The 20268-nt window shown below is 54.1% G+C and overlaps 9 protein-coding genes across 9 annotated transcripts in view; 4 read left to right on the top strand and 5 right to left on the bottom strand.

Annotated features, from left to right (window-relative positions):
- UMAG_15013 (uncharacterized protein) overlaps positions 1 to 1101 on the top strand; it is a gene marked incomplete at both ends in the record, with an annotated part of 1695 nt that extends 594 nt beyond the window's left edge. Inside the window, one exon of the mRNA XM_011392725.1 lies at positions 22 to 1101. Coding sequence (XP_011391027.1) covers positions 22 to 1101 — 1080 coding nt within the window. The remainder of the gene's footprint in view (positions 1 to 21) is intronic.
- A 791-nt stretch (positions 1102 to 1892) lies between these two features.
- UMAG_11760 (putative proteasome regulatory particle base subunit RPT5) lies at positions 1893 to 3164 on the top strand (the record flags this gene model as incomplete). Its single annotated transcript, XM_011392699.1, has 1 exon — positions 1893 to 3164. The coding sequence occupies one exon, from the start codon at positions 1893 to 1895 to the stop codon at positions 3162 to 3164; it is 1272 nt and encodes a 423-aa protein (XP_011391001.1).
- Positions 3165 to 3339: 175 nt separating this feature from the next.
- On the bottom strand, positions 3340 to 5235 carry UMAG_04546 (uncharacterized protein; the record flags this gene model as incomplete). Its single annotated transcript, XM_011392565.1, has 1 exon — positions 3340 to 5235. The coding sequence occupies one exon, from the start codon at positions 5233 to 5235 to the stop codon at positions 3340 to 3342; it is 1896 nt and encodes a 631-aa protein (XP_011390867.1).
- Positions 5236 to 6100: 865 nt separating this feature from the next.
- Positions 6101 to 9991, top strand: UMAG_11759 (uncharacterized protein; the record flags this gene model as incomplete). Its single annotated transcript, XM_011392698.1, has 1 exon — positions 6101 to 9991. The coding sequence occupies one exon, from the start codon at positions 6101 to 6103 to the stop codon at positions 9989 to 9991; it is 3891 nt and encodes a 1296-aa protein (XP_011391000.1).
- Positions 9992 to 10118: 127 nt separating this feature from the next.
- Positions 10119 to 11273, bottom strand: UMAG_04544 (uncharacterized protein; the record flags this gene model as incomplete). Its single annotated transcript, XM_011392564.1, has 1 exon — positions 10119 to 11273. The coding sequence occupies one exon, from the start codon at positions 11271 to 11273 to the stop codon at positions 10119 to 10121; it is 1155 nt and encodes a 384-aa protein (XP_011390866.1).
- Positions 11274 to 12080: 807 nt separating this feature from the next.
- UMAG_04543 (uncharacterized protein) lies at positions 12081 to 14267 on the bottom strand (the record flags this gene model as incomplete). The annotated part of the gene is made up of 2 exons (XM_011392563.1): positions 12081 to 13865; positions 13983 to 14267. The coding sequence occupies 2 exons, from the start codon at positions 14265 to 14267 to the stop codon at positions 12081 to 12083; spliced, it is 2070 nt and encodes a 689-aa protein (XP_011390865.1).
- A 2692-nt stretch (positions 14268 to 16959) lies between these two features.
- Positions 16960 to 17669, top strand: UMAG_04542 (putative E2 SUMO-conjugating protein UBC9; the record flags this gene model as incomplete). The annotated part of the gene is made up of 3 exons (XM_011392562.1): positions 16960 to 17025; positions 17145 to 17228; positions 17340 to 17669. 3 exons carry the CDS (start codon positions 16960 to 16962, stop codon positions 17667 to 17669), a joined length of 480 nt encoding a protein of 159 aa, XP_011390864.1.
- A 355-nt stretch (positions 17670 to 18024) lies between these two features.
- Positions 18025 to 18615, bottom strand: UMAG_04541 (uncharacterized protein; the record flags this gene model as incomplete). Its single annotated transcript, XM_011392561.1, has 1 exon — positions 18025 to 18615. The coding sequence occupies one exon, from the start codon at positions 18613 to 18615 to the stop codon at positions 18025 to 18027; it is 591 nt and encodes a 196-aa protein (XP_011390863.1).
- A 502-nt stretch (positions 18616 to 19117) lies between these two features.
- On the bottom strand, positions 19118 to 19915 carry UMAG_11758 (uncharacterized protein; the record flags this gene model as incomplete). The annotated part of the gene is made up of 2 exons (XM_011392697.1): positions 19118 to 19797; positions 19903 to 19915. 2 exons carry the CDS (start codon positions 19913 to 19915, stop codon positions 19118 to 19120), a joined length of 693 nt encoding a protein of 230 aa, XP_011390999.1.
- Between the last annotated feature and the right edge of the window lie 353 nt (positions 19916 to 20268).

Below are 20268 nucleotides of genomic sequence, written 5' to 3'. Positions count from 1 at the left end.
AGACGCGAGATTACTGGCTCTACCACCGATAATGTCCTCGAAATGTGTATGAATGTGATCGAAGCGTCCCTCGTGCTACAGAACTGGACCAACATTCAGACGTTTGTCAGCAAGGCCGAGGGAGTGCTGGAGTCCTTCTTACCATCTGCAAGTGTCGGTGAGAAAAAGCTTAGTTCTCTCGGTACTTCGAACATAGTGCCACCGACAAAAGGCGCATCTACCGCGGGAGCCGATGCGATAGGTGCTCTATTTCGTGCAGGCGGAAGCGCTGCGGTGCCGACCGCTATTTCGTCGTCTTCCAACGCCCAGGCTGGATCCAGCACAGAGGACCCGACGCACGCCGCCTCGCGGAAGCGCGTTGACGAGATAAGCGCCAAGCTCCGTGCTGTTAATGCAGTGGCCGAACTCGGTCGTCGATCTTACGAAAAAGCAGCCAAGATTCTGCTGAGCATCGATCCAGCACTTAGCTCTTCGTTCTCTGACATCATCAGCCCTTCGGACGTATCGTTGTACGTAGCGCTATGCAGTCTTGCCACGATGGATCGAGCTGCGCTCAAGACGCAAGTGATAGAGAACACCAGCTTTCGCGGCTTTCTCGAATATGATCCATACGTTCGAGAGCTGCTGGAAGCATTCAGCTTGGCCCAGTTCAAGAAAGTCGGTGAGATCCTGGATCAACACCAAGCACGACACCTTCTCGATCCGTATCTTGCACCTCACGTTGAAACTCTGCGAACAAGGCTCACCCGACGAGCGCTACGACAGTTTTTCACGCCGTTTGATCGAGTTAGCATCCCAAGGATGGCGACAGCGTTTGGCTGGAGTGTCGAACAGATGATCGAAGAGCTGGTGGCGTGCATCGAGAGAGGAGAATTCAAGAATCTGCCTGGTAAGGCGGCCGAGGAGGGCGACGCCAGGATCGACGCTATCACACACACGCTGGAGTACAAGACCAAAGACCCACGCAGAGCTGTGTTCGATGCTGCGGTGGAGTTGGGCGACAAGAGGTGCAGGGAGACCAGGCGGCTGTTGCTCAGAATGAAGTTGGTTGAGAATGGCGTGGTCGCCAAGGCGCAACGCGCCTATCACACTGAGCCATAGCTCTGACACTCATCGTCATCATCAATGCTTATCCGTTGTTCTTGGTGATTGCTTTCTGCATGGACAATTACCGTGCAAATGAAAAGAGTTTCTCCGAGCGAGAAAGCAAGCATCTGGGACCTTTTTGCTTGGGACATGCGAGCATTCACGATTGTGCAAAGTCTGGCGAACATTCGAACTCACGACACTGTGTACAGTCATAAGTAGAATTCCCGATTCACAGCTTCGTGATTACGATCGTGGATTCGAAATTCACGATAACGATTCAAGATTCGAGAACATTTGTCTATAGTGTTAGGTCGACAGATGGCTTTGGGAAAAGTCGGAGAAATTGAACACGCGAAGAGGACGCGCGAGCATACTGTGATCGACGACTCCACTTTGGGTGTGCGAAACGGCAGCAGCTTCGACGCTTCAGCCACGATCCACGCAACATGGCACACAGCTGAGCTTCGAAAGTCAACACTTTTTGACCTATGTTCAGCAGCTGCTTCTTCCTCTAACTCCATTCTCAGCTCTTCCGAACACCCTCTGGCTCGAACCCACGTTGTCCTTGTGTTCGTCGAGCTACGACTGTAGATCTGCACCTCCCGATACCAAATCGCATTTCGTTAGACGCAACGGGCGCATCGATTTTGGCTCGAATCGACCCATAACAGCAAGCACGCACCATGGCTGACGCACAACCACCTACCGATGACAACGGCCAACCCCGTGAGCCGCCCACCAACAACGCGTCCCAGGCGGGCCCTTCTTCTTCCTCCACTGCTGTTGCAGACGGCGATACCAAAATGGCACCTGCCGAACCCGAAGAGGAGTCGCTGGACCAAGAGATCCTCGACGCATCTATCGACGAAATTCAAACACGTACACGTCTGCTTGAGAACGACGTCAAGGTGATGCGCTCCGAACACATGCGTCTGATGCACGAACAGTCATCTAAGCGCGACATGATCAAGGACAACTCGGACAAGATCAAGCAGAACAAGATGCTTCCATACCTGGTCGGCAACGTCGTCGAGATCCTCGACATTGATCCGGACATCGATGAGGAGTCCGAGGAAGGTGCCAATGTAGATCTGGATGCGAGGAGGAAGGGCAAGTGTGCCGTGATCAAGACGAGCACACGCCAAACGATCTTTCTACCCCTGATCGGTCTGGTGCCCGCGGAAGAGCTACGTCCAGGTGACTTGATTGGTGTCAACAAGGATAGCTATTTGGTGCTTGACAAGCTGCCCGCTGAATATGACTCGCGCGTCAAGGCAATGGAGGTCGATGAGAGACCTACCGAAACCTACACCGACATTGGAGGTCTGGACAAGCAAATCGAAGAGTTGGTCGAGGCGATCGTGCTACCTATGCAGCAAGAGCAGAAATTCAAAAATTTGGGTATTCGACCACCCAAGGGTGCACTCATGTACGGTCCGCCTGGTACAGGCAAGACGCTTCTAGCGCGTGCATGTGCAGCTCAGACGAACGCATGCTACCTGAAACTCGCCGGACCATCGCTGGTGCAGATGTTCATCGGTGACGGTGCCAAGCTCGTACGCGATGCGTTTGAATTGGCCAAAGAAAAAGCGCCCGCGATCATCTTTATCGACGAGCTGGACGCGATAGGAACCAAACGATTCGACTCGGACAAATCGGGTGATCGCGAAGTACAGCGAACCATGCTGGAACTGCTCAACCAGCTCGATGGATTCTCGTCGGACGAACGCATCAAGGTGATCGCTGCTACCAATCGAATCGACATCTTGGACCCCGCACTCCTGCGTTCAGGCCGATTGGATCGCAAAATCGAGTTCCCCTTGCCGAACGAAGAGGCGCGCGCCAGAATTATGGAGATCCACAGCAGGAAGATGGCCGTCGGCCCTAACGTCAACTTTGAGGAACTGGCTAGGTCAACAGACGAGATGAATGGCGCTCAGTTGAAGGCGGTCTGCGTCGAGGCAGGTATGATTGCTTTGAGGGAGGGTGCAACCATTTTGGATCACGAGCACTTCCATGGTGGAATCCAGGAGGTCCAGGCTAAGAAGAAGAACGACCAGTTCTACTTTTCCTAATCGTGCACCTTGTAGCTGCCACGTTAGTCAAACCTACCTTTTCCAGGGCCATGTTCGGACCGATGAGAGCGTGTCACGAAAGTGAGTGTGCAAGACGTGGAATGGATGACGTGTGATATGAGAGTATGTGTTACAAAGTGCTAGTATACAGTGTGCGGATAGCGAGGTTCAGGGTTTAGCAGAGGTCATCCCAGGCTGTGAGATCTTCGGCGTTGTCTTGTTCGAGCTTGGCCGCTTGCAACATGTCGTGCTGCGGCTCTATGGCGTCGGTATGGAGCGCGGTAGGTGACGTGCTGGACTCGCGCTTGATGCGGGTCGGTTGGGTAGTCGGCTCTGTTGGCTCTGCTGACTCGGCTTTGATGGGCGGTGACAGTAGGGTGGACGCGGTGCGCGGATCGGTGGTGCTGGGCTCTAGTTTTACTGTTGTAGCTTGTGACACTGAGTTGGGGACGAGCGTTGGTGGTAGGTCTGCTGGCGATGGCTTTTCTGTCTCCGGTGCTGCTGTGCCAGCCATTGTGTCAGCTTGTACTCGTGTGACTGCTTCGGCTCCATCCTCCTGCGACTGAGTCTGCGACACTGGCTGCTGACTGGCCTTCCCAGCCGCGTATCTCTCCAGAGCCTCCAACGCCTTCTGTCTGGCCAACCACAACCTCTGTCCCCTTTCCACCGTCAAGCCTTCATAGGCATTCACGTTGTGCACATCTGTCCCACTCTCCGCGCCCAAGCTGTGCTTGATCTTGCCAATTTTTCGATCCAGATGCTGGATCCTCTGTCGGAACTCATCCACCTCCTCGTTGCGCATATACTCTTCCAAGACGTTTCTCGCCGCGTTCTCGATATGATCGAACCGGACCGGACCCAGAAGCTCTCCGCCATACCACCTGCTCACAACCACCAGCACATCTGACGCACCCTCTTCTCTGGCGACTTTGAGGACGCGGTCTCCACCCCATCGTTCGCCATCGTCTTCTTTGTCTTCTTGAAGCGAAAAATCATCAGGCCCAGAAATGCCGCTTCGACCACGTTTCAGTTCAAGCACGCGATAGGCGTACATATCGTGCGAGGACCCGCGTTTGTTGGATGGTGCATTGGCGAATTGAGGGGGAAGTAAATTCACAGGCACTTTTGGATGAACGACTCGGGTGAGGTGGGACAAGATGGTTGAAATGTAGGCGGACGAGGTGGTGGTGAGAGGGTAGACGTATCCGATAAAGAGCGAGTTTCGATCGACAATCTGTGCAGAGGCACAGGTGGTGGGCATGGGTAGCGAGGAAGCGAGTTCGACGACAGACGAGGCCGCCGAGGGTCCTTTTCCTAGCCATGCTGTGAGTGAAGGAGCAGAGGCGACGGGTTTAATTGCTGTGGTTGCATTTGCAGAGGGCCCGTTGGTGTCAGACGGTGCGACTCGAGCAGCGGCGTCCTTGCGACGACGGACGTCGGCCCATGCTGCAGCTGCTTCGGCCTCTGCTTGTACTCGCTCAGCTTCCTCGTCCAAGGAGTTATCTGCTTGTTGCTCGTCGATCGTTGATTCAGAAGTTGGTGGGTCCGCCTGTGCCTGTACCTGTGCTCTTGCGTTTGTTTTCGCTTTCGATTTCTTCCCACTGGTCGTGCCATTGACCGTCTTTTTCAGTTTCTTGGTGAGAGGCTCTAAATTTTCCGCCGGCAAACCCGAATGGACTGCATCATCACTGTCATCGGAGCTGGAATGTCTTTGCCCGCGTTGAGACCGCCTTAAGGTGGATTTGGGTGCGGGCTGTGGCGGTTGCCACTCGTCTTGTGAGTCGTCGTCGTCGTCTTCGGGAGCATGGTCGTTGTCGTTGGAGTCATCTCGATCGTACATTTCTGGATCTACACTGTGGTCACTGCGCTCTGCACGATCGCTCGTATCTGAGATAGCTTGGGTTTTGCGTACAGACGAACTTGAACGTTGCTCGACAGCAGCAAGGATCTTCTGTCGTTCTTGCTCTAATTCATGAGCCAGCTTGTCATCTCCTGAATTGTGTTGGAAGAGATGTGCGTCATCGTTCGTGTCCGGGCTGATACTATCGTGGGCTCGCTTCCGACTTGACATGTTGATGGAGAAGCTGGCGCGCTTGCACGTTGCCGATGTTGATGCGGTTGGTGAGCAAGTCATTCTGCAACGACTCAGCATTCACGATTCAAGCAAAGTCCAACGAGAAACCCACAAGTCACAGAGTCGAAAAGTCGCAGAGTGGAGGCATGAAAGTCGTGATTGATTCACGATTCACGATTCTCTACAACACACGACAACACGTGACTCGCACGTCGTAACTCACGCTGTGTTAGGGTTGTGAAGCCTGAGCGCAGAAATCACGAATCACGAATCACGAATGCAAAAAAGGGGAAGGAATGTTAGACCAACAGCCAGACCACGATGCGAGACGCGTCGTGCGTTTACGGTAGTCGGTAGTCGTGAGTCGTGAGTGCGTCGTCGTTGACGGTTGCGTAGTCTCTTCACGATTTGTGATTCGTGATTCGTGATTTTTAATCGTGAATGCTTCACTGTTGCGTTGCTGTTCGTGGTTGTTTAGCTTTGGAGAGAGAGCCAACTCCACGCGGCGCAAGCAGAACAACACTCGTCACTCACTCACTTTATTTCACATAGTCACGAGTTATTGAGTTTATCACGATTCACGATTCGTGATTTGGCTCGACGCACCAACCAAGCAACGCGCTTTCTCGCCAAACCCGAAGGCTCCACTTTCTTCCTTTTGTGCTTCCATCCCGCCATTCGTCCTTATCGCCGCCTGTTGGTCCCAGAAATCGACCCACTTTCCGATCAGGATCAGCAATACCGACTAAACTCCAGTACAGCTCATCTCGATCATCGTTTCTTGTTACGACCACACCCAAAAGCTCTCCTCGACTTGGTCGCAGCAGGTTAGTGTCGGCGCCTACATTCGCGAGCGCTCACAATGGCCGATCCAGATGCCATATACGAGCTGGCGCAACGCATAGAGTCCAACATTGAAGTCGACAAGAGAGTAGCTGCGCTCCACTCGTTACAGTCTCTGCTAGAGTCAGCCGGCCATGTGGTCGAAGCAGACGCCGTCACCTCGGCAGTCAAAGTGGCACTCAGGCATGCCAATCAGGCACTTAGCACCGCCTCACTTTCCTTCATTCCCACGTATGCCTCCATGATCTATTCCGGCGATGCAACAGATTCTCATTCGCTCCTCAACCACAATGTCCGCATGCTCGTCAACTCGGTTGGCTTGCTCGTCATCGACAAACTCGGCGATCAGAAAGAACGCATCAGGGAAGCGGCCCGCACTGCGCTCATTGAACTCGGTAATGCTGCCTATGCCATCAGCTCGGGTCATCTAACCACCTCGGGCAAGGGCAAAGAGACAGAGACACCGCTCGGCATCTTCGAACGCACGCTACGAGAGGCAGGTCTCGCCGCCAAATTTGCAAGAGTTCGAGAGCAGTCCGTGTTGCTGCTACCTATCCTGCGGCAGAGCTGCGAAAAGTACCCCATCAGGCCTCTCCTTTCCACCACCGTTGAGCTGCTCTTGGACGCCGATGCTACGGTTAGAGAAGGCGCTCGCTCAACTTTGATAACGCTGTTTAGTAGTGCAACGCCAGCCGCAAAAGCAGATTTGAAGAAAGAGCTCGAGAAGCGAGCCGTCCGCAAGCAGACAGCAGACGCCATTCTTCGTGAGGTTCTTGGCGCACCATCCGCAGCAACCTCGGCGCCCGTGCTCAGTCCACCAGCACCAACAACCTTTGCCCCAACTACACGCAGCCAATTCAACTCGTCTCATGGCGCTGATGCCTCCATACCGACCTCGTACATGAAGTCTGCGCCCGCTGCAGGCACCACTTTCCCATCCATGCCGTCCGCATCCGCCACCGCTGCAGCTGACGGCATTCGTCCGGTATACATCGCCTCCCGATCCGACTTGGAACGCACGTTCACTACCATGATGCCATTCTTCGAAAATAAAGAGTCAGAACATAACTGGCTCAACCGAGAGCAGTCCATGATTAAGATCCGCGGTCTCCTAGTTTCGGGTGCTCACCGTCAGTTTGGCGAGACCCTTTTTGTGGCTCAGCTCAAAGCTGTCCAAGAGGGGATCCTCAAGTGTATCTCAAGTTTGCGAACAACTTTGTCGATGCATGCGATTCATCTTGTGCAAGAGCTAGCGATGGAGCTCGGTGACGACCTGGCCCCCTGCGTCGAAGCCTTCCTGATACATCTCGTCGGTATGGCTGGCTTCACCAAGAAGCTCATTGCCAACGCAACACAGGAAGCTGCAGCAGCCATCATGGTCAACGTCAGCTTCCGCCCACTCTACCTGCAACTGATCTGGCAAGCTTTCCAGGAAAAAAACGTCGCCACTCGTACCGCTGCCGCCGAACATCTTTGCACTGTTCTTAATACGCATGCTGCGCATCGCAAGCATGCTGTCGAGTCGCATGGTGGCTTGGACTTGCTCGAAAAATGTATGAGAAAGGGCGTCGGTGACTCAAATCCTGCCGCCAGGACCAAGAGCAGGGAAGCTTTTTGGATTTTTCACAGACACTGGGCAGCTCAGGCAAATGCCCTCTTGAACTCGCTAGATCCAGCCATCAGGAAGCAGGTGGCTGCCTTGGCGCCGTCCGACGTAGAGACTGATACAATTGTCGAACAGCAGCCCAAGGCTGACGGTGGACCAGTGAGAGTCAGACCTGGTGGGGCTTCCATGGCACTAATCCAAGCCAAAAAGGCTGCAGCACTCAAAGCGGCGCAGGAAAGGGATCGCAAGAAAGCTGAAGATGCTGCGGCTGCACACGAAGCTCGTGTCGCAGCTGCTCGAGCTGCGTTAGCTGAGCAGCAGCAGCAGCAGCAGCAGGTCCAGAAGCATCTGGAGCAACAGGCATCGGTGGAAGACTTTGTCACTCCTGTTGCTGCAAACAACAAGAAAGGCACAGGGTTCATGCCAATCAAGAACCGCAGCCTACATCATCCAGGGGGTCAAGGCGCAGGCGCAGCAAACCTTAAACCGGCGACCGAGCTGACGGTAGTGATCAGCCCGACGGCACATCAGCGCATCCAGACGGCTATCTCGGTCCCCCTGCCCACAAGTCCAACCCCGGCTGTTACACCTAATGCTAGGATCAAGAGTAAAAATCTGTCGCAAACTAGCTGGGAAACGCCTCCACACCCTCGTTCGCCTGGTCTGAGTCCGGTTTCGGCTCGCAGTCGCGCGATATCTTCGTCGTCATACTCATCGCAAGGTTCATCGAGTTCGGCTCGCATGCAAGGGGCTGCGAGCACTCCTCGATCGAATCGTGCGCCACCGGTAACGCACAGCACGCTGAAAGCCGACCTGGAGAACCTCAGCATCGACGGCATCGACGGAATTGACGATGGAGAAGTGACCGCTGACGCAACACAGCAAGCTCGGTTTGCTACGAGCTCGCGAGACAACGGCACGGGAGAAGACGATACATTGCAGATGAACGCTCCGGAAGACGCATCAATGGATTTGATGGGCATGGACTTCAATTCGCCCTTCAAGATGCCCGCTTCTGGTGGACGAGCTGTCAAGACGCAATCGGTGCTTTTGGAACGACAGAATGCGCTTGATGCGTTGCAGCAGACACCACAGCCAAAGTCGCATCGGACTATCTCGACGTCGAGTACATCGAGTACAAATTCGTCCACGACTCCGGCGAGTGCCTCTGTTCGTCGATCCGGGTTGCCGAGGCCTGTGTCAACGATGCATTCGCCATCGCCATCGGCATCGGCGTCGCATATCAGCGCGGGACACATACACGCCCCAACGACGAGCCATCGTGTATTGTCATCGACTCCGTCTCGTCGCGCGCCGACAAACGGCGTCAGCACAGCACTCGAGAATCGAGCAAAGCGGCTCGATGCTCAAGCGTCGACAGCGTCGGCCTCACCGGCAAAAGCTAAACCAGAAGTCTGGACGTGGATTCAAGCGCTGATGGACGGCACGGCGGATCTTCGCACGTTCCGAAGATTGGCGCGCCTATCCAGTGAGTTTGGCATCTCTGCGACCAAGGCAGCAGACGAGCGCACGGAGCAAGACGACGAAATGGTGCTTGAACGGGGACCGTTTAGCAACGTGGCTTGGGCGACCAAGTCGGACGGAGCGTTTTCGAGTGGATTGCAAGCATGGCTCGAAGGCGGGCTTTTCGGCAAGCTTTTCGATGGTTTGAAGCGGTATCTTTGCGTCGGCGATGGGGGAGGCAGTGGGGAACTGCAGATGAGTGCGCAGGTGGTACTGCTTCGATTAGTCGAAAACCAATTCAGCCTGTTTGGCGCGACAGATCGAGAGGGTGAGCTGTTGGATGTGGTGTTGCAATCCATCACGCTGCTCTGTGGTACTCGCACGTCGTGCGTGGCGTCTTCGTCGATCGTAGCGGGTAGAGCGGCTCTGCAAGGATTTGAATCCATCCTTGGCGCATGGTCGGGACGCTGCGATCCGGTCCTCGGATTCGACGCTCTGCTCTCTCGATCGCTGTCAGACGCGTCGACGGTAGCCGTCCTCCGCTCAGGTTTCACTCCGCTCCTTGTGCGTCTGCCTGCGCAACTCGTGCTCGAAGATTTCCTCCCGCGTCTAGCTCCGCTGCTGACCTCTACTCTCCACCATGCCAGTCCAGAAAAACGCTTAACCGCAGTTACCGTGTTGAGGCATTTGAACGACATGGTTCGCATCGACGCGCAAGACAGTCACACAAGGATCTTTGACGCTCTTGGCCTGACTATCCGTGACGACGACGACCAGGCCGAGCTCAAGAGCAAGCGCGCGCTGCTAGACGTGCTCATGTATTACTTTTCGAAAAACTAACGTGCATGCGCTCCCGACCAAAACACAAAATCCATGCATGAATGTGTAGCGACAAGTGGTGACAAGACTGCAAGTGAATGCAAAGCAAGTGCAATGGTGGACATGCGATCGTCCAGAAAGTACAGGATCAACTCGACGCTGTGATGCTGACGGGAGTCAACAAGATTCTGGCTCTACCTTCTGCCTGGTCGATCCGATTTTTGCACCACTCGATCTGCTGTGTGACCCACGTTTTGGAGGTGAGCCTGTCAACGTGATCGGTGAGCTCAGCATGGTGCTTGGGCGAAGGTTGATTCTGTTGGATCCAGAGCTCGCTCACTTGTGCGCTTTCCACGTCGCCCTTCCATTGCGCGATGAGACCTTTGACAGTCCTGAGTTTGCGCGCAGCATCGGCGGTTGAGCTCTTGGTGACCTGTGCATGTTCGTGTAGGCCGTTGAGCGATGATACGAGCGACAAGGTTGAAGTATAGAGGGGTGCAAAGAGCGCAGGGTCGAGAAGGACGTCGGATGAGAGAGCGGGGACCGTGGTGATTGTCGTATCGCTGCTGAGGGAGGATGTGGTTCTACGAAGTGGACGTTGAGTCGGCGAAGTTGAAAAGCGTTGGTCGTCGTCCATGAGGTCGGTAAGTGACAGGTCGGAAGCGTAGCAGCTGCTGGTCGACGGTAGCAAGCAAGCAGTGTCGCGTTCCAATTTGCGATCGAGTTCTCGTAGCTCTCTCAATTGCGCTTCGCGTTGCATGCTGCATTGCGAGACCAACATGAGGTATTTTGCAGCGGCGGTTTCGAGTGCGGCAGTATCTTCGACCTCGGCACTGACGCTGTTGATACCAGCCGCATCCATTGAAGCGTGAGCCGAAGTGGATGAGGACGAAAGTGTAGATAGACGCATGAGAAACGACTGGGTGGAAGCGAGCGTATCCGAGATGTCGGTCGTGGCAATCGAGATGCAAGAGCCGGGTGTGCGGGCGGGCGAGTCGACTGCTCTGGTAGCGTTTGCCGACGATTCGGCATGCGACGCCGACGAACACGAGCTAGCGCCTTGCATCGTCGAAGCCGACCGATCGTACGCGTAGCTCTGCAATCCCTCCTCGTCCTTCTGCGCCGTTGCAAAGACAGGATCGAGCTGTGAATCGCAATCCAGCTCGGACGCCAAGTCGTGACCTTGAACATGCAACCGCTCCAACTCGGCATCCATCGATCCCACCGCGCCAAGCTCGTCCTCCAATAACGCCGCACCCACATACGCTGCATGATGCGACTCAAAGTCCAACTCGTCGTCCATCGCTTGCGAGCTTTGCTGTCGATGCAGTTCCGCCAGCTAGTCGGCGAGCGAGAAAGCCGGATCCATCGTTTCGACCTTATGCCGTCTCGATATTCTGCTTCGGTCTGTATGCGATCGGAGTTGCGCGTCGTCTGGGTTGCAGGGAGAGATATATATAGCTCTGCAACCACTTGGCTTGGCTTGGCTTGGCTTGAAGATGGTTTGGGAAGGGGACAGCCTCTGAGGATGAGAAAGGTCAAGGTGGTGCGTGTCTACTTGATGAGCGTTTCGTAAGGTGTTGGTCTCACGCACGACGTGCTACGCTGGCTTTGAAATCGTGAATCGTGCAATTCACGAGTTATTGTGGAATTCACGGTTGGAATCGTGAATCGTGAAATCTGTGGTTCTGGCACACGCATGCACCCTGACACGCATGCACGCCAAACGTCGACGTGAGAACGCCTGAACGCTTCAACGCTTTGCTTGGCTCAGCCCCACTCAATCGCAAACTGCAGCGATCGCCGCCAGCGCCTGTGCAGACCATCAGAAGTAGCGGTACACAGACGTGCTCGTCTTGCCAACGCTGCGAAGGCTACATTGCGTGCGACATAAAAGCTACTAATCTTACACAATCAAACAATAACCAAAGCAAGCCAACTAAGCGATACCGGTAATAAAAGAGGATGTAGTCAAGTGATACACTTTGGGATCATAGGCGTTGTGCAACGAGATGCAATGCACAGGTCTGCAAAAGACCGTTGTATATGCATGCAAGAGCGAAGTTGAAAAGCAGCGAGTGGATCGCCAGATGGTCGCCAGATGGTCGCCTCACGGAGGAAAGTCTTTCTCCTCCAACATAAAGTACGGATGCTTGAGCGCTTCCGAGACTTTGATTCTTTTGCCCGCATCGAACTCCAACAGCTTGCGCAGTAGGTCCAAAAATCGCATGTTGTGCTTGCTGTACTGCGATTGCGATGTTGCGGGCGCAATGAGGTCCTGAAGCTTCTTCATCTGTCTGACGTACTTTTTGCTGTCCTTGCTTGTCTCGGCGAGCGGATACTTGAGCGCACCGTGCTTAAAGTACTCTGGCTTGTACGTTTCCGCTTTTCGTCGGTAGTCGTCCGGCATTTTCCCCAGCACGGCTTCCATCATGGCCAAGTGTTCCAGGTTGTCGTGCGTCTGGAAGAGCGCGTCTCCGGTGAAGAACTCGACGAGGATGCAGCCGATCGACCATACGTCGCACGGGAAAGACCAGCCCATGGACAGGATGATCTCGGGAGCTCTATAGTGGCGTGTGGACACTACCGACGAGTGAAACTCGTCGTTGAACGTCGCAGAGCCAAAGTCGATCAGACGGATCTCGGTGTTGTGCAGCACGTGCTTCCTCTTGGCGTTCTGCCGCCTCGAAGTGGCCACCACGGTATGCTCGCTGCTCACCAGCAAGATATTTTCCGGCTTGAGATCCGTGTGCACCAGGTTCAATCGATGCAGAAACGCAACGCTCTGCATGAGCTGTTTGGCAAACTGCCAAATATGCAACGACGGAAACGGCTGGAACTTGTTCTCCTTGAGAAAGTCGAACACGCTCTTGCCCAACAGCTCGGAAACGATACAGACGTGATTCTTAAAGTTGAACGTCTCAAGCAGATGGATGCATCTGTTGTCGTTGCCCGGGTCGTTTTCTCGCAAGGTACGCAGTACGCGGATCTCGATCTGACTCGCATCGCGATACTTTTGTACTGCACGAATGATCTTGATGGCGACGTACTTGCGTAGCCTCTTGTCGTAGCACTCGACCACTTTGCCAAACGTGCCTTGGCCGAGTAGCCGCAAGATCTTGTATCGGCTCGTAACATAGTCACCCTCGTTGACGATAAAGTGACCCTGATCGTCGTCAATGGGACCATTGTTGGCGGCAGCTGCGGCGACGTATGATGCTGAGCTGGCGTACGAATCACGTGTGCTAGCGCTGCCCTCGTAGCCTGGCGGATGTGTGTGTGCAAACGCGGCACTGGCAGCTGCTGGGTCGTAGCGTGCAGCATAGTCGAGCACGCCTGTTCCTGCGGGATAGCCTCCTCGGTAGTTGGGCGGCACTCGTGCCTGGACCAATTCAGGTGCATGCCGTTTGGCGGGTACCATGCCTGGTGCGCCGGATGCTACGAGGTGTGCTGCTGCGGCTGTGGCAGCCTCGCTGGTATCATATGTGCCGCCAGCAGAAAGCATGTGGTCAGGCTTGACGGGATGACTTCGCTTGCGCCTCTTCGGTAGGGGAGCTTCGGCGGTTACGCCATGCAGGCCAGAGCGAGGTGCAGGCGCAATCAAGTCGGCGTCGTGCGGCAACATGTTGAGATGAGCAGCAGAGAGGCGTTCAGTGGTACCGTTGTCGTGCGCCTTACGCTTGCCTTTGGAAAGATGCACGTTGGCGTCGTAGCGTGGATCGGCGGCGGAGCCGGAAGCGTATCCGTGGAGCGATGAAGAGTAAGGAGCGCCTGCTGCAGCATGACCGTTGACGTGTGCGTAGTTGTTGACAAGATGCGGGCCGCGTGCAGACTGGACGCTGAGCGCGTTTGCTGGTGGTGGAGTGTCGTCGTCGATAACAAAGACTTCTTGGACCTGCACGGAGGTGAGAAGGTGGACCACCAAAAAAAAGAAAAAGAAAAGGAACAAGAAGCAGATCAGAGATGTGCACTTTGAGCGCTGTAGGCGATGGTAGACTAGCACTGTACTCACCTTTCCTCCGATGACCTCATTGACTCTTTGAAAGCCAGGAGCAGGGTTTGCGGGCCTGCTGCCGCTTGCTGCGGACATGGTGGAGGAAGAAGCAGGCGGATTGTGTGTGTTGGTATACGCGTAAGGTTGCTGCTGTTGATGTGATGGAGGAATGGGATGCTGGTGTGCAAGCATACTGCTGGAGACGCTGATGGGATCGACACCTTGAAGGGAGGAAGGGGTGAGGCCGATGAGCTGGTCAGGTAATGTCCTCTGCTTTTTGGCGCGTGGCACGACCGTGGCCATCTAGGGAGCGATAGATGACAAGATGCGGCGAGTGATGTCACGGCCGATCGAGCTGAAGGGAAAGAAGGGAAACGAAAACAAGATATGGATTGGCCGAGTCGAATGAAGAGGTTGCTTCCTGTGCGATAGCAAGAGCACGGGTGACAGACAAGAGGGGATGATAGGCTTTGTCGGAGTAGGTGGAGGTGGGTCGGAGGAGGGGGCTGGATAAGCCTGGACGCAGACAAGTAGGAACAGGGGCAAGTGGATGTACGATGGGCGGCGTGTATAGAAGGGGTGATGCGACTGGAGCGTGTAGACTTTGAGATAGGAAGCTAGCTAGAACGGTTGCTGGCTTGTCGAGAAGAATAACGGAGTTGCGCGCCACAGAAAGTGGTGGTACCGGGTGGTATCCCTGAATTGCGTCGCTTTTGAATTCAAGTGTCTAGACGCAGCGGTCAATGTGGATGGAGCCGAATGATACGAGATCAAGAAAGGGGATGCACGTGAAGCAACGAGAGGATGTTGATGCAAAGGCGATGGCGATGAGCCCACGAGAAGTAGCCGAATGCGTTGCAATAATCCGAAGCTCGAGGATGTCCAACTCTCACAGTCGTGGGTGTCATTCACATTCACAACTCCCAACTCAGAGCTCACAGCTCAGAGCTCGCAGCTCGCAGCTCACAGCTCAAATCGTGAATTCGGGGCGAAAAAAAATCGAGGCAGCAGAGCGCAACCGCACGCGTTGATCCGATGATGCGATTTTCAAAGTGAATCTTGGATCAAATCAGGCCAAAAGGCGAGGCCAAAAGGCGAGGCGAGAGAGTCACTCAGTCCTAGAGTCGAGCAAGTCGTGAGTAGTTAGTCTCACGAACTTGTTTGCCGTCACAGTCAAGAGTCACGAGTGGACGAGTTGTGAATGACACAATCACGAATAACGCTCTGAACAGCGGATGAGCTTTGTTCAAATTCATGATTCACCTGACAACTTATTTGTAGAGCGGCACAAAAAAGCGACCAACATGAAGAGATCGAGCGTCACAGGGAGCCTAGCCTCATGCCTTGCTATTCAAAACTCTGCTCGACGTCGTCTGCTCAATGATCCGATCTACTTGAACCATGAAGAGCGAAGAACCGGAGTGTGTTAGCATCCCACGACGACGATGACGGCGATGACGACGAATCGTGAATCTGTTCAGCGCAATTTCCACCGCTTACTGCGCAACGCGCCAACGCTCCATCAGCAGCCGAGAGTGCAGCTACTTGACTGTACAGTCTCTGCGCCCACAAGTTAACTCAGTTACGAGTTTAGCAGCTGTCGGTCGGCTTTGAGTCGTGAGTTTGGCTTGAGCACGAGGCAAACAGCGTGAGGTATAGTTAAACCTGATTAGCGTCAGTCACCTCGACTGAGCATGCGACGCGTTTACGACTGGCCAACTGCCATTCACAATTCAAGATTCACGATTCTGCGACTTGACCTTGAATACAGATATTTACGCTTTAGGCACACCGTGCACCAACACCAACCAATACGTTCCAGTCCGGGGCGGCAATCCACTGCGTGGCGCGTACAACGTGCGTGCTTGAATTTGTATTCAGCATCAACTTTCACCGTGAAGTTGGATTCAAAACGGGTGTCAACATGTTAGCGGACTTGAGTTAACTTAAGTTAGTACACAAGCCGTTACTAACTAGTCGTGAGTATTTATTTATCTATTATATGAATTTAGGGTTTTCATATTATAAGCAAGTGGAGCAGCAACTCACCCTTGTCGCGCCATTTTGTCTGTCTTTCCAAACAGGCACGAGCACGAGTGCACGTCAGCGCGCTCTCTTAGCTTCCCTTATCAATCTGGCTTGCTCGCTCACATCGTGTCGGCACTTTGATCGGCACACGCTCTCATTATTCGTGTTTCGATGGTCGATCAAGCCTAGACATAAGACACTGTCAGCTGTGATCGCGGTTGTTTGCCTTATCAATAGCATGCAATCGCGTCAACGCCAGCCAACTTGTTCATCGCTCCCCGGTTCGGTGCTATCAAAGAGCTCTCATCCATCTTTCATACTGCTTGGATCTGTTTTGAGCAGTATCAGAGAGAGAGAGAGAGAGAGAGAGAGAGAAAGAGAGAGAGAGAGAGAAAAGTGGAGGCGCAGTCACGAGTCGTGTGATTCACGATTATTCACGGATCACCTTCACGCTTCGTGCTTTTTGCTTGGGTGAAAGCTATGCACGATTGTTAGGCCGTATCTCTTTTCTGAACAGCACAACAAGTCACGTGCCTGCTTGTTGGCGTGTTGCGGTTAAGTTACTAAGAGGTGTGTTGCTTTGGAACTTTGTATCTCCACAACGCCTCTCGACATCCTTGGTCCTTTGCTTTACCTAGACATCTTGCCAACTTACGCTCTACCATCTGCGTCAACTCCCCTACGCTCTGCCAAGTCACATCTCTCCGCGCTTCTGCCGTGCTCAAAATTCAACTACACGCTGTGCACGACTTTCTCTAGCTTGGGCAATCGCGCACCTTGGGTCGACCACATAGCCACACTCCGCCGCCACCAGCTGCGCACCAAACCGCACCTTACCCGCAAACGCTCTTGTTCATCCGAAGCTCGCCCTTCGAAGCCCTGCTAGCAAGCGCTCAGAACTCGTCAGCGGCCACACACGAGCTTAGGCGCTACTGCAACACTATCTGCATCGTTCCGGTTGGCCACCATGTCGGGCATCTGCAGAAATCGCCTAGCGGAAGAGCGCAAGCAATGGCGCAAAGACCACCCGTTTGTAAGTCGCCTGCCTGCCATTCGCCTTCGTGTCATGTTAATCTCATATGCTGATCATGTCACATCTCTCTCTTGCACCTTGCCATCACCTCTGTATCTCGAATCCCCCATCTCCCGCAGGGCTTCTACGCACGTCCAGCAAAGGCGACAGATGGATCGCTCGATATCATGAACTGGGAAGTTGGCATTCCCGGCAAGGCAAATGTAAGGTTTCGCATCCGCGAGATTCCCTTCAAGGCTCAGCAACAGGTACTGACACTTTGCCCCTTCACTTGTCCTTTTTTTCGTCGGCTCCTCTTTCCACCTCCTCGTTAGACGCCATGGGAAGGAGGCCTTTACAAACTACGAATGATCTTCCCCGAAGAATACCCAAGCAAACCACCTAAATGCAAGTTCACGCCACCGCTTTTTCACCCCAACGTGTTTCCCTCTGGTACAGTCTGCCTCAGCATCTTGGACGAGGACAAAGGCTGGAAGCCTGCCATCACGATCAAGCAGATCTTGTTGGGCATCCAGGACCTGCTCAACGATCCCAACCCGCATGACCCCGCTCAGAGCGAGGCGTTTACCATGTTTCAAAAAGATGCTGCGGCGTACGAGAGGAGGGTGCGACAGCAGGCACGCGAGATGGCTACCCCTGCGTAAAATGTGTATAATGTGTACAAACAGTCCAACGCTACCAAAGATGACGGTCTCGCCGGTCGTATTCACGTTGAAGAGACACACGGTTAATGACAGTCGACGATTCAGACACACACGGTACTCGGCTGTCAAGAAGACAAGGTGGAGCGACGCTGCTCGTCGAATGAGTTTGCTATACTGATATGCACCAGGGCAGCTGATTGTAAGACACAAGCGACACTGGCAATCCTGTACACTGCGTCTTTATTTTGGATCTTCGATGGTTGGGCTTTGGCGTGTTCTTTCACAAACATGTGCTTTGTTGACTCGCACCACGCTTTTTGCTTTTTGGCACTTGTCGGCACTTTTCGGCATGCGGTCAATCGTCTTCTTCCTTGACCTTGCTGGCCTGGCCTCTAGCCTCCTCCTGTTGGACCCAATCGAGCCAGCTGCCTTGATAGTTTCTGACGTTCCACCAGCCGTTCTTCTGAGCGAATTCCAAGGCCTGTTGACTGCGTTTGCCGCTTCGACAGTAGAAGATCACCTTGTCGTCGTATGCGGGACGTTGGAAGGCAAATTCGCGCAGAAAGTCGCCTCCATCACCAGAAAAGGCTTTTTGGAATTGAGAGAGCGGTACGTTGACAGCCGAAGGAATGATGCCTTGGGCGACCTCGTTGGGTTCGCGAACGTCGATGATCGTGATCTCACCAGAGGGCGCGGCGGTTTCCGGTTTGAGTTCCGAGTACTTGACCGTGCCGCGCGATGTCCAACTTGTGTCTTTGGAGAGAGAGCGCGCGGACGAGGTAAAGGTGCGACCGATGCGTGGTGTGAACGCTAGTGGCGTGGTGGGCGCGACAAGAATACGCGGTGCAAGGCGCATCACGGGCAGAGCGGGCAGAGCGGGCAGAGCGGCGCAAATGCGTGATGCGCAAAGCGGGCGAACGCCACCAACGAGTGATCGAGCCGACATGATGAGACTCGTGACTGCTGCGAATGCGGTGACAAAAGATGGTACAAGTCTGAGAGGAACCGGTTTGCCTCTGATGATGCAACCTCTTGAATCGCTTGGCTGGTGGCTGGTGCGCAACATTCACGATTCGTGATTTTCCAACCTCGTTTGCTGCTTTCCACGGTTCTCCCAGCGTGGCGTGATCCAGACGTGTCTGTCGACAGGCTTAACTTTCTCTTCCGCCACGCGCCGCACTATTCACTATTCACGGTTCACCATTCACCATTCATGACTCGTGATTCGTGATTCTTTGTTCGCCGTCGACGCCTCCACTTTGGCACTTGGCACAAGCTCTCTTCTCAATTCGTGCTTCATAGCGTGCAATGCAGAGGACCGCATCGCTCAACACACGCTGCTCACACATCCGCCATCGGTGACAAGGATTGAATTGCTCTGTGCTCGCGCTCTACGGACGCTTGATTTCATGTTTGTGCGTTGGACGTGCATCCTGATCGTCGTCTTTCTAAGCATCGCGAAGTCGCTTCTCGGTCTGACTGCGCTTGCTCTCCAGTGCCGCGAGCTTTTCCTCTTTGCTGGCATCGTACGCTACGCTGAGCTGGTTGAATGGGTTGTCGGGATGCTTCTGGAACTGCTTGTACAGTAGATCGTGGTACTGTTGCAGCCTCAATCCTTTGTGTTCCTCCTTGATCCTTGGGAGCTCTCTTTCCTTGTATGCTTCGAATGCGGCTTTGAACCTTCGCTCTGGGTGTCTTTCAATGGCTCCAGCAGCCGCACCTTTGCTCGCGCTATCGCTCTTCTCATTGACGAGCGACATGGCGTCCAGCGCGTCATCGAGGTTGCTGGCCGAGAAAGATGCGATGGCCGAATCGATGCCAGTAGCCCCGCCCGATTTGAGCGCTGACTTTTTGGGCGCTCCTTTCCCCTTGTTAGCTGATTTGGCCGGGGCGGTAGGCGTAGAAGCGTCATCTTCAGCTTCTAGTCGACGTTTCTCTTCCGCTTTGCGTGCAGCTTCGGCTGCTTTGTCGGCTTTCTTTTCAGCAGCCGTTTTACCGCGCCCACCAGCAGGATCGTCCCATCGTGCAGCTTCGGCTGCTTCAGCACGAGCCGCCGCCTCGACAGCTTTCTTGTCCTCGTTGGCCGCTTTCTTGGCGCGTCCCGATTCCTTCTTTGCATTCCCTCCTCCTGGATATCATCAACAGGCAAACGTGACAAGGTCGGATGGAATACGTTAATGGTACTGGAGCCACAAGACGCACATGCCATATTGATCGTCCAGATGCAACTCACCCTTGGCTGGCATTATGAAAAGCTTGCAGTCGCTCGACGACGCTCGTGATGATTCGGTCTCGGTAGGACGTAGTCTAAGATGGACGAACGGAACAAGGCGGATTCGTGATTCGTGAATCGCAGCGCTCGCACGTCGATCAAGTCGTGAGTCGTTCACGCGCGATTCGTGATTCACGATTCACGATTCACGATTCACGATTTTTTCGAGGTGCTTCTTCTGGTTTGCTATTTTACAGCTCCACCTCGGACAATTTCGGGCGTAGGCTAGACAATACACAACAGCCGTCAACAGAGCAGAGCATCGCTTCACAGTCACAAATACAAGACCAACACGCAACGATAGAGACAAGAAGCTGGTAGTGAACA

Source organism: Mycosarcoma maydis, chromosome 13 (assembly GCF_000328475.2).
Source record: "Mycosarcoma maydis chromosome 13, whole genome shotgun sequence".
In the NCBI taxonomy this organism is placed as follows: Eukaryota; Fungi; Basidiomycota; class Ustilaginomycetes; order Ustilaginales; genus Mycosarcoma; species Mycosarcoma maydis.
Note: the sequence above shows the minus strand (reverse complement) of the source record. Positions and strands in the feature narration are given on the sequence as shown.